We start from the raw sequence: 15,741 nt of genomic DNA, 5'->3' as shown, positions 1-15,741 counted from the left end.
GCTGAGCAAGTTGGCGGTCGCTGGCTTAAACTCCACTAACGACATTTACTACAATCAAATAAAGACGTATCGAAAAATCAGAGCTTACCTACTGCAGAATATTATTTCAAGCAAAGGACTACAGCTAAGAATTTTTCAAAATCGTGGCTCCTGTGTGCACAAGATATAGGTTGCACATACGTCCTATCTCTCCTCTTTGGTGTAACGCGACACACATAAAGAGACGAAACGATCACCTGAGGTCAGGTCATTATTATAATTCGAGACAAAAAAAAAAAGCTCCATATAGATCGCCGGTCTTTGATGGAGTGGATACACCGTTTTCCATCAGTGAACTTGATCATTTTCAAAGCAGACCGGCTAAATAGACAGTGATCGGAGAAAATTCAGCGCCGCCTTTCGTAAACTGTAATTGTCTTGTGGGCTACATAATAGATTTTGATGGTGACAGACAGCTACTGCCGCCATTCCCAGGACAAAAAAGTTTATCTAATTAGAAGCTAATAGTAGCATGGTTGTCATACACGCACAGTAGATGTATGGCTCGTCTAAGGCCCCCTGTCTTTATTTTCTGCATTTCGGTCTTAGCGGTTTCGGTTTCTTCCCTCCGACTTCTACTCTTGTCAACTGACCATCGTTCGGGTCGCGTCGTCGTGTCAGTTAGCAACGGCCACAGCAGCACCTGTTGGCCTAGTCAGTCAGTCAGTCAGGCAGTCAGTCAGTCAGTGCGTGGTGTTGCGTGCTGACGCCCGGCGATCTGCGATAGTGGCGGCCTTCAGCGTCCGAACGACAAAATTGGAAGCGGTGAACGAAGCCCTGGCGCCGCTCGTTATTGCCGCTCCCTTCTAGAGTAAAATAGACCAATGAAGTAGCAGCTGCTGCAAATACGTCAAATCAAAGGAAGTGTATTTTCTCTTGACTCTGAGCGAAGTTGATTCGAGGCAAGGCGAGCGTGGTATGGCAGTGGAAGCAATAGGGATGCCGCTGCTGCTCGAGACAGAATTTAGCTATTGCCCCTGCCCCCCGTATTGCGCCGTTGCCGACAGCTCCGACCCTGGAGACGAAATCGCTATGTACAAATTCTCACTGTGACGGCTACACGTAACGAAGTGTGTGTTCGCGTTACATTGATAGCGTAATGGAGTAGCTTCATGTAAGCCTGCAGATACATTTATATATATTATTTCTAAAAGTGCATACGTCTATCAAATGAGAATATAATAGCCTGACAAAAATGAACAAGTAAATTTTTCAAATTTAGAACAAGTAAAAATCCTGTTAAGTCCTGTAGACGTGTGCAGGCCTATGAATATATACGTCTGTTCAATTGCTTGACGATTGTCAATCAAAGTATTTGGATCGATTCGTGGCCGACAGATAGTAATTCGTTGGTCTTTATGGCAGCCAGTTAACTTTTTCGTATATATATATATAACCTAACTATAAATGCTATTATCTGTTGATTACTTATCGATGTTAAGTTCAATTGAACGATTTGGCAGAGACGCCTCCAAATTCATTTATAAGTATCATTAGTTTTTCAAACAAGCGTTCGCCACTGAGCGTTTCATATGATTAGGTGATAAACACTATAATCTGAGTTGTTATTTACGTTAGGATAGGTAAGTAGACTTTTACTCGGGTGGTTCCTAGGAACAAATGTTAATATATTGGCGTGACGTAATCTACATGCGTCTACTCAGGAACAGTCTGGGAAATTGAATTTTTAGGTAGGCTCCTCGAAACGACAGGCTGATATAGGATAAACCTAGACGAGGGGTGACGATACTGAAATGTTCGCCCTGTTAACTATTGTAGATTTACATGGCTGAGCTTTGATCACAGAGCTGAATTCATTTGCTTCCATGATGTCCATCGATAGGCTCCGTATTGATGAGAAGCCGTGTTCGACACCCGGCTCAAACATGGCAAGAACAAAATTCGGTACGTATACATTATCTCGGTATAGATTATATATTCGATCCGGTGTAGTAATTCATATGCGTGGAATGGTCTGTTTCGAGCGTCGATAACTTTCGGTCATCTTAGATGGTCTGAACGTGGAAAGTCTATACAAATCTAAGTATGTACAGTGATCACAAGTTTGTTGTATTATACGTACACAGTTTCCAAACTTAACAACGGATCATATACTTCTATTTTATTATTGTGCAACGTGATATAGTTTCCCATCATCAAGGGGCGCATAACTTACGGTAGTTTCAAAGACTGTTTCGTTTCATTAGCAACAGGATGGGGTCGCACGAATCTAAGAAGGGGGGCGCTGCCACAAAAAAAGTAAAGCGGAACATTGATGGTCGAAAAGTATACGAATGAAACGTTGTAGTAGAGGCAAAAAGGTAAAATGCTGCCAGCGGCTAAATTCGACCCCTTGGGGGTTGTTCGGCTGCATTTATTCGAAAATCCGCTCGACCATGCTAAACTTCTTTGCTTCGTATTCGCGGACACGCGGCGTAATGACGAGGAAAAGTCAGAAGATACCAGTAATTGAAACTATGCTAAATCGTTGTGAACAAGCCGTTAACCCATTTCGTTGTTATCTGGACGGTAATTCATGATGTGCACTCCCATGGAGCTCCAAATAAATATACGTTGAGCAATTCAAGGAAGGCAAGCATAGGGAGATAACAGGTATCTCTTGAGAAAACAAAATGTTTATTCAGCCAGACGGCTTTTCCCATTGGCCAATCGTCGTGTGGCTTAGTCGGAAACTCTTCCAATGCAAAAAAAAAACTAATTAAACAGACAGAAAGCATCGTGAACATGGATTTACAACTAAAGCTTCAACAAATGGTCATTGAGGATAAACATGATTGGCCATGTTTCTGCGTCGTCCCCTTTATTTCTATCCTTTTATTAAAATGGTTGCTATAACTATTGCGCATACCCGACCGTTTTTTTTTTTTTTTTTTTTTTCAAAATAATCTAATTCATAGTTGGAATAATAAATAAAGTAAAACGATCAAATGTAATACATACATATAGAACACATGGGTGTACACACTGATTGCAAAGTCAATGTACATTTTAAGTAGAACGAATTTGTTTTGTTTCCGCACGTACGTGCGCGAGAAACTTAGAAGAGAGGAACGGCTTGCCATAACTGCACCTTAAAGATTTGCAAATGGTGCGACTCCAGCAATAGTAACGAGTTTGGCTGAGGGCAAACACCGATTGACTTGTTGTATAGTGATAACCGTATCGTTGTACGGTGTCGCTATTACTACTATTAAGTCTAGCCCCGTTGGAAAGGGAGCGGCTATTACATAATGTTTCTCTGCGATACAACTGCGCACAATACGTACGCCGCATAGGTGACGTCTTCTTATCTCTTGAATCTTCTACTGTTTCGTAATGGCTACAACGATAAGTACGAGCGACCAACTCAACTGATCTAGTTTACGTCTCGAATCGTTTGCCGCGTTACGTTGTCGATCTGCGCAAATCTCTGCTGGAAAACTTCAAGTGCCCACAACAGCTAGTAATATCTCCCATATAATCTTCGTTTCGATTTAGATCATTTTGGATCGCGCCATTCGAGTCAGCTTATCCTTATTTCACTTGTGTATGAACAACCCGATCTATTTTTAGATACATCTACTTATTTCGACCGTTCTGTTATTTGTGGCATTAAATTAAAAATGAAGATAAAACTATGTGATAATTTTTTAATAGGAAAACTAATTTATGCAAACTATTGAATTCCTAGAATTTAATCGTAGATGCTAGCAGCAGACTGAACGCTATGTGGCAAAATTGTTGCCCAGCATAGGAGAAAGCTGGGAAAACTTTCTTTACTTCTAAATGCGAGTTTCCTATCATACTAGCTATTTTATTTAGACTAAAACTTAGAACAAAGGAAAATGTTCCGGAAATAGAGGAAAAATTCACAGGATTGACCTGTCAAAAGTTAGCAGTTTTCACGACCGCTTTTAGCAAATGTTCGCTGAACAACGTGGTAAACTCTACTTAAAATTCAGAGGATATTAGTTGATCTTGCTAGCTTCGACAGTCACACAACTATCTCTGTTGTGTGACTATCGAACTCGAAATACAATCTCGGCCTCCTCGGATACGCTATTTATCGTCAGCATGTGTTTGACTTAAATAAGTTAAATACGTATTACGACGCATCTAGCGAACAAATAATAAAAGTAAAATATCCGAAAATACATTTTACACTTAGTCAATCCCCTAGATTTGTTTGTTGTTAGAAATGCACAATTATATACATAGCCCTAAAAGGCATCTATTCCAAGTAGGATACGTTGGTTTTAAAAGCTGTCATCGTACGAGTTAGATGTAGAAGCATGCATGTGTAATAAACGCCTTACTAAACCCGGAAGTTTTTCTTCACTAATGTTGAATCAACTGTCCCTTGACCAGTGCTTCAGATGAATTACTGAATTGAGGCTTCAGTGGCGCCATTAAGCAATCAGAGATTAGCTCGTTTTCAGGAATGAAAAATCCGAAGTATTTACCATCAAAAGTAGTTTCACCTTTTACATTCGTCTTCCTTCGGACCATTCAGGAAACACTTTAAAGAGATCCTCAATTACAAGAAATATGTTTCTTACCTATTATAAATGGCTTTCAATTCACTTGTATTTTATTATATAAGCTCTCTTCCTCAACGTGTCATTTGCCGACGGTCGAAGGCTATATAGCATTCTGTTCTCTACAAATATGCGGCTATTGTTATGAAGACAAAATACTTAAATTCAGGATTCAACAATAGGCGTCCTAGATCGCGATGGCAGTACACATAGCACGCCTGAAAGTCTTCATGCTTTGTAATTAATTAACAGAGAATATTTCAAGGTAAAAGGCCGAACGGATACATCATCGAAAATAAGCTCTGGCTAATAAGGCAGCCATATACGGCCGATAATATAAGTTAAAGATTAAAAAATAAATAAACAAGGCAAGGGGAAAAAGCTGCTGTCCAATGTCGAGACCTTATTTTTAAATCTAATAGTAATGATTTTATGGTGTTTATGCTATTGTTCCATGCTTTTTTTGCGATAGGCCACTATGCAACGATCGATATCGTCTCTCAGTCGTTACGAATCAATGCATGCGTTTCGTGACTTCTGCCGGGCACAGAATTATACACTAGACATTATAGAAATACTTATAGTTATGAGGCCAATTGACTGCAAGTATCTGACAAAGTTCCACAGATAAATCCGATGTTTTTGCTGAAACGTCTCCATTCTACCTTAATTTTTCGGGTTTTGTGTCCGGCAATCAGGTCGTTAGCTCCCAACACGATGTATAATATCTTAGGCTCGAACCCGAACCTATGCCACCACTTTGTTTGCCACCAATTTTAGCAGATAAATACGGTACCCACTGCCCTATTGCGGATATGTTTCTGTTCTCCTTAGGAGGCTGGAGCCAGTCGGTCCTGAGAGCGATATGTAACAAGATTCTAAATAAATAGCTTGCTAAGACTTCAGAAATATCAATACATCTGCAGAATCAAAGACGTACGATTTTCGTATGGTATTGTCTGCACAGACCATATAAGAAGTTAAGACGAGTTTACATTTTTCTCGATACATAGATGAAGTAAACTCGAAAAGGTGGTTTCCGATCGACACATTTAATTTCGAAACGTTACGTAATTGACTAAACCGAATTCAGTCAGATTTATCTGTCATTGACTTTCTACTCTGTTCGTTACAAGAAATGCCAACGAGTACTATAGTAGATGACACACGCGATCAGTTAGCTGACATCTAAGATAGTCATAGATGAATTTGCTCAACGAAATACACGCAGTAGCAATTTTTCAAAAGGCCAACCGCGTAGACATTAATCTTTATGAGTCCTTACATATGAACAATAATGTATGTATTACGACTGTGGTCTATTTTCCGGCAATAGGATTGCCATTTGGGACTGAAAGAACTGGCCATCTGTTTTGTCAACAATCAAATACGTTCATAAAGCTTGATGCGATCACTTCTCCCGTAGCTAGATCATCTACATCTCTATTGTGAGCCATTCCCTACATAAAGGCATTACAGAGACATGATTCCGTGCAACGACGTGCCTCTGATCAGCTGGTAACTGTCGCGGTGACTCTAGCAGCTATGCGCCATCGTTGACAACATTGGTAATAGATAGAAACGTGGTACCCAATGATAGTGGTAATCCGTTACTAGCCGCTAGCAAAACAGCAATAGGGATCTTCCGGCAGAACTCGGCGTTATCAGACACGCGTATCCGGGACGCTCGTTTTAGACGAGAATGGTAATAGTAATAATAATTTAAGCATACCATTGTTATAATCACGATATACACGTTTGGCTCGGCGCATGCGCGTCGTTCAATATATATTTAATATCCAATTGATGGATCTAGATGTGCATTGTGTGGTAATAGTGAATGATTCGATACTTGTTAGGATTATCTCTATTGTATTGTGAATTGCGATCTTCAATGCGGCCGTAGTCCATATCCAGTGATCTTTATATGCGTATTACTACATATGCCACTGGACAACAGAATATCCTTATAGCGGCCTAAAAAATTCGACTCAAGCTAATTAGATCAACTCTAAATAGATGATTTCTCAGAGCGTGTTTTGTGATCCGACTGTTGGCTGCTACATCCAAGAACATCTTAATGGACGCTGTTGAAATGAATGTTGTCAGGAAGTTGATAATGCAACGAGACTGTAAGACGGATCTTCAACCCCCCCCCCCCCCCCGCCGCATGTCTAGATGACACTTTTAAAGATATCGTTGGGCTTACGTACGTCAAAAATATCTGGAGGAAAGATCGTATAAAAAAGCGAAAATAGGAGGCAATCGTAGACCTGTCGTACATGTTAGTGGTGTTAGCGAGAGGGTTTAGATGACTTTTTCAGAGTTTTTTAGGTTCTCTTCGACAAAAAGGTTAATCAGATAAACTTTTAGCAGCACAACTGCATAATATCATAATTCCTATCAAGCAAACGTTAAGTTCAATCCAAGCATCAATTCTAAGTGGTTATTTCTTATAGCGACCAAAAGTTTTGATCTACCAAATAGATTGATTCATAAGATAAGTACCCGTATAGGTCACGTGTCCCGTAAATCAGTACGACGTTTTCTTGGCCGATTTTCCTACATATTTGGCCGAGTTATAGGGGTCGATTAACAAGGCAAAAGCATTCGTGGTCAGCCTCTGGCTGAAACAGGCTAAAAAATGGCCCAAATCGTCCCGTAGCCCGAAAAGCACGTTGTACGCTGTTCTCTATTCGGCCGTGCAAATCTTACGATAATTGAATACGAGAAACACATGCTGCCGCTACGTCAACTTTCTAAGGAACTGCACTAAATGAAGCGGCGAAGAAGTAGTACGAGTGCAGCACGATTTGGCTTTTCGACTTTTTTTCGGAACTTCGATGGCTTTTCTCTGTGACCCTCATTTTCGCTGTGATTTACTGAACCCTCTGTACTCAACAAACGCAGCATTGAGCATTGTAGGGCAACATTATCGCGATCAAACGTAAGTAAGAGCTGCTTATCGCTATTGGAAGCAGACGCCACACATGTACGTTATCCAGCACAACAAAGGTTATTCTACTTAATGAGAAAACAGTGAGATCGGTAAGGTTTCAAAACTATGGGGCATCTGATAGTACCATATAAATTTAAAAATAAATGCAACTTAAAATAATGATAGACGACAAAGATTATGTAGTTCTATGAGATATTTCACTGGACAGTGTTTTTGAAATTCGTATTACATAGCATTTCATTTTTAGTCCCAAAGCATCTGCTGATATAATCTTTGAGGACGCTGAATGTCTCCCGAGATTCTCTGAGCTACATTTAAGAGAATAGCTAGACTTAGGGGAAGCAATCATAAACGGCGTTCCGATTTTTGTTCATAAGCAAATATATTATAAGGTTACATGTATGGTCTAATATTAAAAACCGGTTTCCTCACAATAGGAGATGGAATAGAGAGAGAAAAAAAAAAAAAAAGTGGGCCTATGTAGTTTTGCTAAACTTGTCTTCTTCTTCTTCTTCTTCTTCTTCTCCTCCTCCTCCTGAAAGTATGACGTTACGTCATATTGTAAGGCAAAGTAGTTGCTGGTCATTAGTCCATCTTCGTCGAATTCATTAGTTTTGGCTGAATACGACGTCACCAAAAACTGCTCACGAATAAACAATCGTAACGATAAAAACCGGACGAGAGTTATTGTTAATAACAGTATTTTACCGTTCAAATAGTATCTAACACACACAGTAGAACGTGCTCAATACCTTATCGATACTTTCGCTACTGTGACTATTAATAGCGTTCGTGCATTGCTATCGTAGTCGCCTGTTGTCACGTGTATGATTTGATCGTACCGGCAAGTCACAAACATTCATATTTGGTCGCCATAGTTATATAGCCAAGGGCCTTGAAACGAAAATCGTAACATTCACTGCTAGTACTGGCATTCGTGTCTTTGTTTTACGACTGCTGGCGCCACCACACGCAAGGACCATAACCAACGAAATGATTTAGACACTTGTTCGTTCACTGCCGCTATATATATATATATATATATACGAGTATCGTACTATTAACAGTTGAACGCGAGATAGATACACACAAAATTAAAATGATGACTTTTTTTTTTTTGGTCGTTTCTGTTAGAGGTAACCTCTTTTACTGTTCGATTGTCCCAACGCTCCGGCGGCTTCTGAGTGAACCTTATATCTACTATTCGTATCCTTATACGTAGGTGCGTGTTGACGCTTCCTCGAAACAAACCTCGCTGTTGATCCCGAACATAAGTGAATTGAAACTAACATTGGATATTTTCCTGCCCAATCCAGGAAGTAATTGACGCATGGCGATAAGGTTCTGCATCGTCAGCAAATAGCTAGGCTGCATGCTTTTGATTGCTGCATCAGTGGTTCATGACAACCTAGGACAGCAGGTTTTTATTATTTCATTTTCGGCAAGTATACCATAGCAGCAGGTGTCCTTGATATCGATTCCAAGTGTTATCGGCGTTTTAGGTACAAGCATAGTTGACACTGCTACCGAACTCGATCTCTCTCCAGGCTAACGTTAGACGTTCCCCGTTTGGTTTTTTTTTTAGCTGGCAGCAGACATCGAAGCACGCCTCTTTTATGGCGACCGTATGCTTCCGGCGAGTTTTTTGTTGATCGGACTTGCGCGTATTGCACGTAATATTTTCCGCTGCATTTCCAATTGGCCCGGAGTCAATCCGCAGAAAACTCATTCTGTTACTCAGTGTTTACAACGTCAGTATTTAGGATATAATTACCTAACACGTTAAATGTAAAATGCAAGTTTTCACTGACAGAGCCTTTCGACCTCAAGTTCCGGTTTCGTACAAGGTCTCTTTGACTACAGCAGTCGAATCCCGACATCTAGTCCCCACCTCGATGAGTCATCAACACTGTTCTTCTCACGTGCTATACTTTCGCTCAAGCTCTCCTTGCCTAGGATCTTAATCTTCGATGAGCGCTCCAAGCTCTGAGGGACAAAAGCTTGACCATTGAACGTTGCTTGTTGAAACTAACAAATGTATTTTTTCTGAACGAATTTTTCCTGGAGGAAACTCAACCGATTTTCGCTCAAAAATTTCTAGAGGGCTAGGGCCTAGACCGTTATTCTAGGTTCGAATCCACGCATAGGCACACTTCGTCTCGTGGTGCGAGTGGAATGCTTCACGGCGAAGATAACTAGCCAAATTTCGTCTGCTACTGGGGGGCAGTTGATCAGTTTTAAAGTCCGTCAATTTCGCTTATGTTCCACTTTACCCAATAGTCCGTGCGTATTCCGAATTTCGCAAGAGGCAGAAGGTACAGACAAATCATTCACAGCTGACAATAGTTGTAGTGCTGCTATCGGAAAGGCACAATAGTGCAGAAAGCAATAGGTTCCGAATGATAATACTGAACAGATATATGCAGCAGTTCGATTAATCCTTTAGTAGATTACGGAGGTAGGCAACAATCGGAACAACGAAAACGCGAGCTCCCTCAATGCTTCAATTGATGCTATATTAAAATGAGTATACTTATAGCTGACACAACTGGGCGACAGCTGCCTGATGCAGTGTTTAACGCATTATTAGACGGACAGCTTGGAGTAGCGTTCTTGGTGTAGTTAAAACTGATTATTTGGTAGTACACTTGGATTCCTGCCGAAATTCTCATAATCCAGCTATACGATAAGCAAACAGCAATGACAAGGCCAAGTTGAGTAGCAATTGAGTATTGTAAATGAATTAATATCCTTTCCATAAACGTCTTTACGTATATAAATAATCGTACTCCTTTCTATATATATATATATATATATATATATATATATATATATATATATATATAAAACTGCCTTAACAAAAGGTATGTACCGCATCATTCATTAAAGCTCGCTGTTTTCCGTCTACTGCTTGTCTGTCCTATCACCAGATGTGGAAACGTACAAATTCAACAAAAAGAATCTAGAGGCTGGAAGCAGTGAAACTTTGACGCAGAAAAATAAAATGCCAAAAAGCCATCGATGGAAAACAACCAAGAGGGAAGCAGGGCTGTATCTGTAGGAGATCAAAAAATGACAAGTGGCGAAGGTTGTAGGAACATCTACACCGCCGGCGATAATGTTATGCCACCGTTGATACTTTCCGTGTACGATGTCTAGTAATACGACAATAGCTGCGCTTACTGCGACTACGGTTAAATGAGTAAACTTTCTTTAGAACACCTTTTCTCTGACTAAAAAAAAATAACTGATTTTTTCCTTTATTGCGTAATTTAAATTATTTGCAGTTGTTCATTGTCTTGCTAATGACTTTATGCTATTGTATGCAATGGAAGGGGACGCATATATGTTTTATTGTTTTGCCCCAACAGAAATTGTCGGGCAGAAAACGGACCGCTTTAAAATAAAAGCCATCGCATAGCAGGCCCACTGCTACTATTGTTTGTAAAACTAAATTTATCGTCAGTAACTGTATTACACTGTTTTAGTCCTGTGCGAACAAATCATATCGCCGTACGTGATGCGCTGCTTGTGCTGACAGCCGTAGCATACTCTTCCGCACAATCTACCGTTGTTACGAAAAATTCGTACTATTGCCGAAAACAGAAAGTACTGTGAACTGGGAGTTCCCAACCCCCTAGTCTCTGATACGTCAGTCACTTGTAAAAGCAAGTTCGCCGACGGAAAGAGCTCTAACTGGCTTTGAATCCCAATATAGTCACGTATATTCACAAACAATTTCATTGCGGCCCTTAGTCCGCTTTAGCAAATTAGTAATGTAATAAAGGTATGTTGCTAGTTTCTGCCATTCATGGATTTCAGCGATTACTAGCACTCAGCGTCTAAATATCACGCGCTGCTTAGGTGTATGTAAGTGGCTAGAAATACAATTTAAGAAACTCTGAGTAGCTTACCTGCCGGTAACTGTTTCGAATACAGAACTTGAAGTGATTTGGTTGTACCCTTAACAACCCCAGATGTAGATGACAAGCCACTGGGCCCGTGGGAACAAGCGCACAAAAAGGGCAGACGAACAGCACCTCTTATTATGCTTCAATTGCCAAACTATAATTATGTCTATTAATACCATTTGCAACATCTAGTCCTTCCCTATACGGAATTGCCCTTCACTATAATTGAAAGCCTACTTGACTTAAACAGATAGTAATCTAACTAGATGTTAGTTGTATTAAATAGGACTGCTATGTGGTGATTGATTGATTGATCCTAACCGCTTCGAACTGACGCGTCCTCGGGGCCTGTACATTTGAATGAAGCGAATTTTAATTGAATCGTATACAGCTAGTTTTTAGTATATTTCATTGTCTGGCTTGGGCATAGGAAATACGTGGCTTATAGACCCAGAGCTGGTCTGATTCACCTAGGTTTTCTAACTGGAACGTCATCATCGGACACACCACAAATGAGCCAGTGCCATATGGTCAGTTGAAGATGCGGTTGAAGAACGTAGAGAGATCGCCAAAACATCTTCTATCGGAGCTTTTGCTATCCACAAATGTCAGCAGATGTTTCCTAGACTCATTTCAATATGTGCATCATTCTCTTAATGTCGAATTTGCACAATATACTATACATGTTTTCTATTTTTTGGATAGGTAGATTGGCATGAGGTTCGCTCCAATCCAGCTTTGCAGTGTTCAGTATTATCATTATCAATAAGCTCACTACACAAAAGCGTGTTCAGTAACAATTAAGCGCGTTTTTCTGCGTCTTTGTCCGAACATAATCTACACACGCCAGTAAATATTTAAATCATTACCGCCCAACTGACATCAGTCAAAGGAGACGGTTTCGGTGGCAAGCAAATATACGTGTGCGTTTTGTCAACGGACTTCTGCAGATGTGCATTATATGCGTCTGTCCATCTATGAATACGTACATGTACACGCACGATCGTGTGTGCGTAGGTATATGGAGTCAGAAAATCTTTGCAGGCGGTTGACGATATCCCAAGCAAGCCACCCAACATGAAAGGTCCACTTGTCTCTAACATTAATTAAACTATGGGGACTCATCAGATTAGTCACTAATTACTGCGAATGGACATTTTCGATCTCCCCTAAGGCTACACTGGCCAACGGAAACAATTCACGTATTGGCTCAAATCCAGTTTACCAGCGAATCGGCCACGCCATATCGCACGCTTAGCCATTCTACAATGCGGAAGCGCAAGCAATTTCCCAAATGAACTCAATTGTTTAGCCCTCGTTGATGACCCAGCAACACCGATTTTTCAGGCCACGTTCGGTCTCTCCTGCCCACATACAACTCTGCCCCAGTCATCAAAAGGTTTTATGAATAAGTCGGCGTGATACTGCAGTATTATAAAATATCCCACTTTTTCTCTCCTCACAACACATCGTCTGTACTATACTAGCACGTATATATCTGTGCGTGTATATTATCTATGCGATAACCGCTAAAATTTTCGCCATAAGTAGCATGGGTTCGTTTTCTGAAATTGATTAAATTATCTAAACACGAATGGGAACTTATCGACAGCATGAGGTCTGTCAGAATGGCATCTGGACAGAATATGAACGCCGATCTGTTCATTGAATATCAAAGGAGGGTTAATTAACCGAAGTTCTGTTAGAAGGCTAATGAATTAAGGAAAAGGCCGTCAGTTACCGGAAAGTATCCGATTATTACTATTAATTAATAAACGTATATCTGAGGCGTTCGTGTAAACTGCAGAGTGAACTACCCTATCACCGTGGGGCGTCAGCCGCACTGTATTCGTACAGATACATATACCACTGCGATAGAAACGTTTGACTGTTGACGTGGCTAACGCGTAGCATACTTAGCGTACGGAACGACTATGTACCCGCGGAGATACTAGATTATACAATGGACACCGCGGCAAGCAAAGTTCTAAAGAATCTATGGCGGCCTCTAAAGCGCCTCACATTGATACGAAACGTTTACTCAAGCTTACGTAGATGCAGGAAATCTTTTATAGTTGCTAATGGAGCGTATGAATACATTCAGTTACGGAAAAGTTGAAATTGATTTGCATTAAGTTCAACCACATAATAATAATAGCACGTAAACGTGTGCGGACAACAAAAACGAAAAATACGGCTGACTGCTAATTTTTCATAGGTTGGATTCCACCCGCTTCATATGAGGACATAAACAGTATCGATTTGAAGCGTGGAACTGCTCCATTATTTCGAGTCTGTCATTAATTTAAATATACAATGAAAGCTCGCAATAGCCAAAGCTACTTTTACTATTTGTCTTGGCTTCTTAATTACGGGCGCTGCGGTTCGTCGCACGATGCTATGCTGTAGACATCTCGCTCCATATTAGTATAACGTGAAGCCGATTCCGCTAGACGGAGCACTTAATGTATGTAGTACTTCGTGAGCTACCTATTACTCAATAGTAGTCATTTGCAAACAATGGGTATACGTTTGTAGCACCGACGTTTTCAACTATTAGGGCCAGCTCAGAAAAGCTACTACAAATTGAAAATGTTACGTTACTTACGAGGACAATAATCGAAGCAATGTATTTAGTTCAAGGACCCGAATAGCTCTTACGAATTAATTTTTGCAGACCTGATCTAAATCACACTTGTTTCGTGGAAATTTTACCTTTACCAGGGCGATAGACGACGCTCATGCCAGTGCTTGGCCAGAGTTGTCAAAGTCCTCTGTCAAATCTGGCAACCTCAATTTCAGTACTAGGTGCCGTTTGCCTGTTAGTACAGTCATGACACGGAGGCGTAGAGTGCTCCAGTGAGGCTGAAAATACCCTTCAGCATTCGTCAGTTTTCACAGTGACACCCTGATGTCGGTTTGGAACTATGGGAAGCTTCACTAACACTATTCTGTGCCTATGCAGTTACTATTTGCATACTGAACTATGGCCTATTCATCACGAAGGCAAACATTCCATCGTTTAAAGTCATTTAATGATCATTCAGTCACTTTTAGGGCACAGATATGCACTGGTTCTTATAAGCTGCAAATACAGATATTTTACAACGTGCGTCTAGGCTGTTCCTTCTTCCTTTCCTCACAAAATAACAGGTACTCTCTGAGATTATTATGCTTTACTCTAAAATGACATAGATAGCCAAGAACTTTGAAATTTCCCTGCAAGAAATGTATTCTCATGGTGGCGTAATATATTTGTTTGTTTAAAAATTCATCGGGTATTCAGCATTGATTTGAAACCAGACGAAGACACGCTTTGCGTCGAGCTGAGAGATAACCGTCTGAAGCAATGCTCAACGGCGTTATCGGGCGTAAAACTGGGAGCATTTATTTAGAAATTTTATAAAGGAAAGCAACAATAGTTGTAGTTTCACTGGCTCTAAGAGACATTCCGAGTCCTAGCAAAGATACATCGAAATTAAGAAAACGGTAGAATCATTTAAAACTGAAAGTTTGAAAATCGTTTAAAAATTTACTCTGGCCCCTGTAATTTAAATGAATCATAAATTACCTCCAACAATGTTAATCAACGCACTAAATTACATTACAAAATGGCTAGCGTATCAATAAAGTACTCACCAAACCCAGCTTGTAAGGCAGCTTGAGTTTTGTTGTCGACTATATTTGTCGGAAAGGCGTGAGGTCGGCTAAAATCCGTCTGTAAACAACAGAAGATACCGAAAGGCATTATCATAACGCTATTCCGGAGGCTTTTCGCCCAGAGCAAAGATATTATACATAAACGACCTAGAATAGGTTACTAAGCCACTTCACTCCACTAGCTGCTATTCGTTAAACGTTTATTGTAATAGCATTCGTTTCTTAGAATGCGTCGCAAAATTACTCTTGATTTATAGATCTGTAGAAGAAACTGTAGACAACAAACATGCCAGTGTCCTACTCAGCGATTTCAGGACAAAAAGTCATTTAATTCTAAACGTACTTATGTGAACTAGTGGGAATTAGAAGAATTGCTATCGTACGTAAAACGTGCATGATTTTAGAGTCGTCTGATATGTAATACGGCGCTATAACATGTTTCCATAGTCGAGATGTTGAAGAGGCTAGGCGAATGAAAGCGCAAAGCGCCATCTGCACGTGTGTACCTGAGCATCGGTAGCTCATCGTGTACTTCAGCGTTCGCTCCTGCGGACAATATTAGTTCTGTTGGCTACATCTGCGAGACCAAGCGTCTGGGCATAGAGAGCTACTGTTAAGATGTCGACCTATAGAT

At 40.4% G+C, this 15,741-nt stretch overlaps 1 protein-coding gene and 1 long non-coding RNA gene across 10 annotated transcripts in view; one reads left to right on the top strand and one right to left on the bottom strand.

Annotated features, from left to right (window-relative positions):
* LOC111243112 (cubilin-like) overlaps positions 1-15,741 on the bottom strand; it is a 70,691-nt gene that overhangs the window by 34,354 nt on the left and 20,596 nt on the right. For 5 of the 9 annotated variants that reach the window (XR_002670309.2, XM_022788199.2, XM_022788201.2 and 2 more), the window contains exon 2: positions 15,087-15,165. Coding sequence is in view for 8 of the 9 variants with exons in the window: in XM_022788199.2 (XP_022643934.1) it covers positions 15,087-15,165 (79 nt within the window). In the remaining variant the exon portion in view is untranslated. Of the gene's footprint in view, positions 1-14,162; positions 14,324-15,086; positions 15,166-15,613; positions 15,739-15,741 lie in introns of those variants that run through there. The other 4 variants (XM_086977780.1, XM_086977781.1, XM_086977796.1 and 1 more) reach the window with 3 other exon arrangements.
* On the top strand, positions 1,032-2,945 carry LOC111243117 (uncharacterized). The gene is made up of 3 exons (XR_002670311.2): positions 1,032-1,153; positions 1,819-1,944; positions 2,247-2,945. It is a non-coding gene; the product is annotated as an uncharacterized LOC111243117 (long non-coding RNA).

This window comes from Varroa destructor, unplaced genomic scaffold (assembly GCF_002443255.2).
Source record: "Varroa destructor unplaced genomic scaffold, Vdes_3.0 BEIS01000001.1, whole genome shotgun sequence".
Classification (NCBI taxonomy): Eukaryota; Metazoa; Arthropoda; class Arachnida; order Mesostigmata; family Varroidae; genus Varroa; species Varroa destructor.
This window is presented reverse-complemented; position numbering and strand designations above follow the sequence as displayed.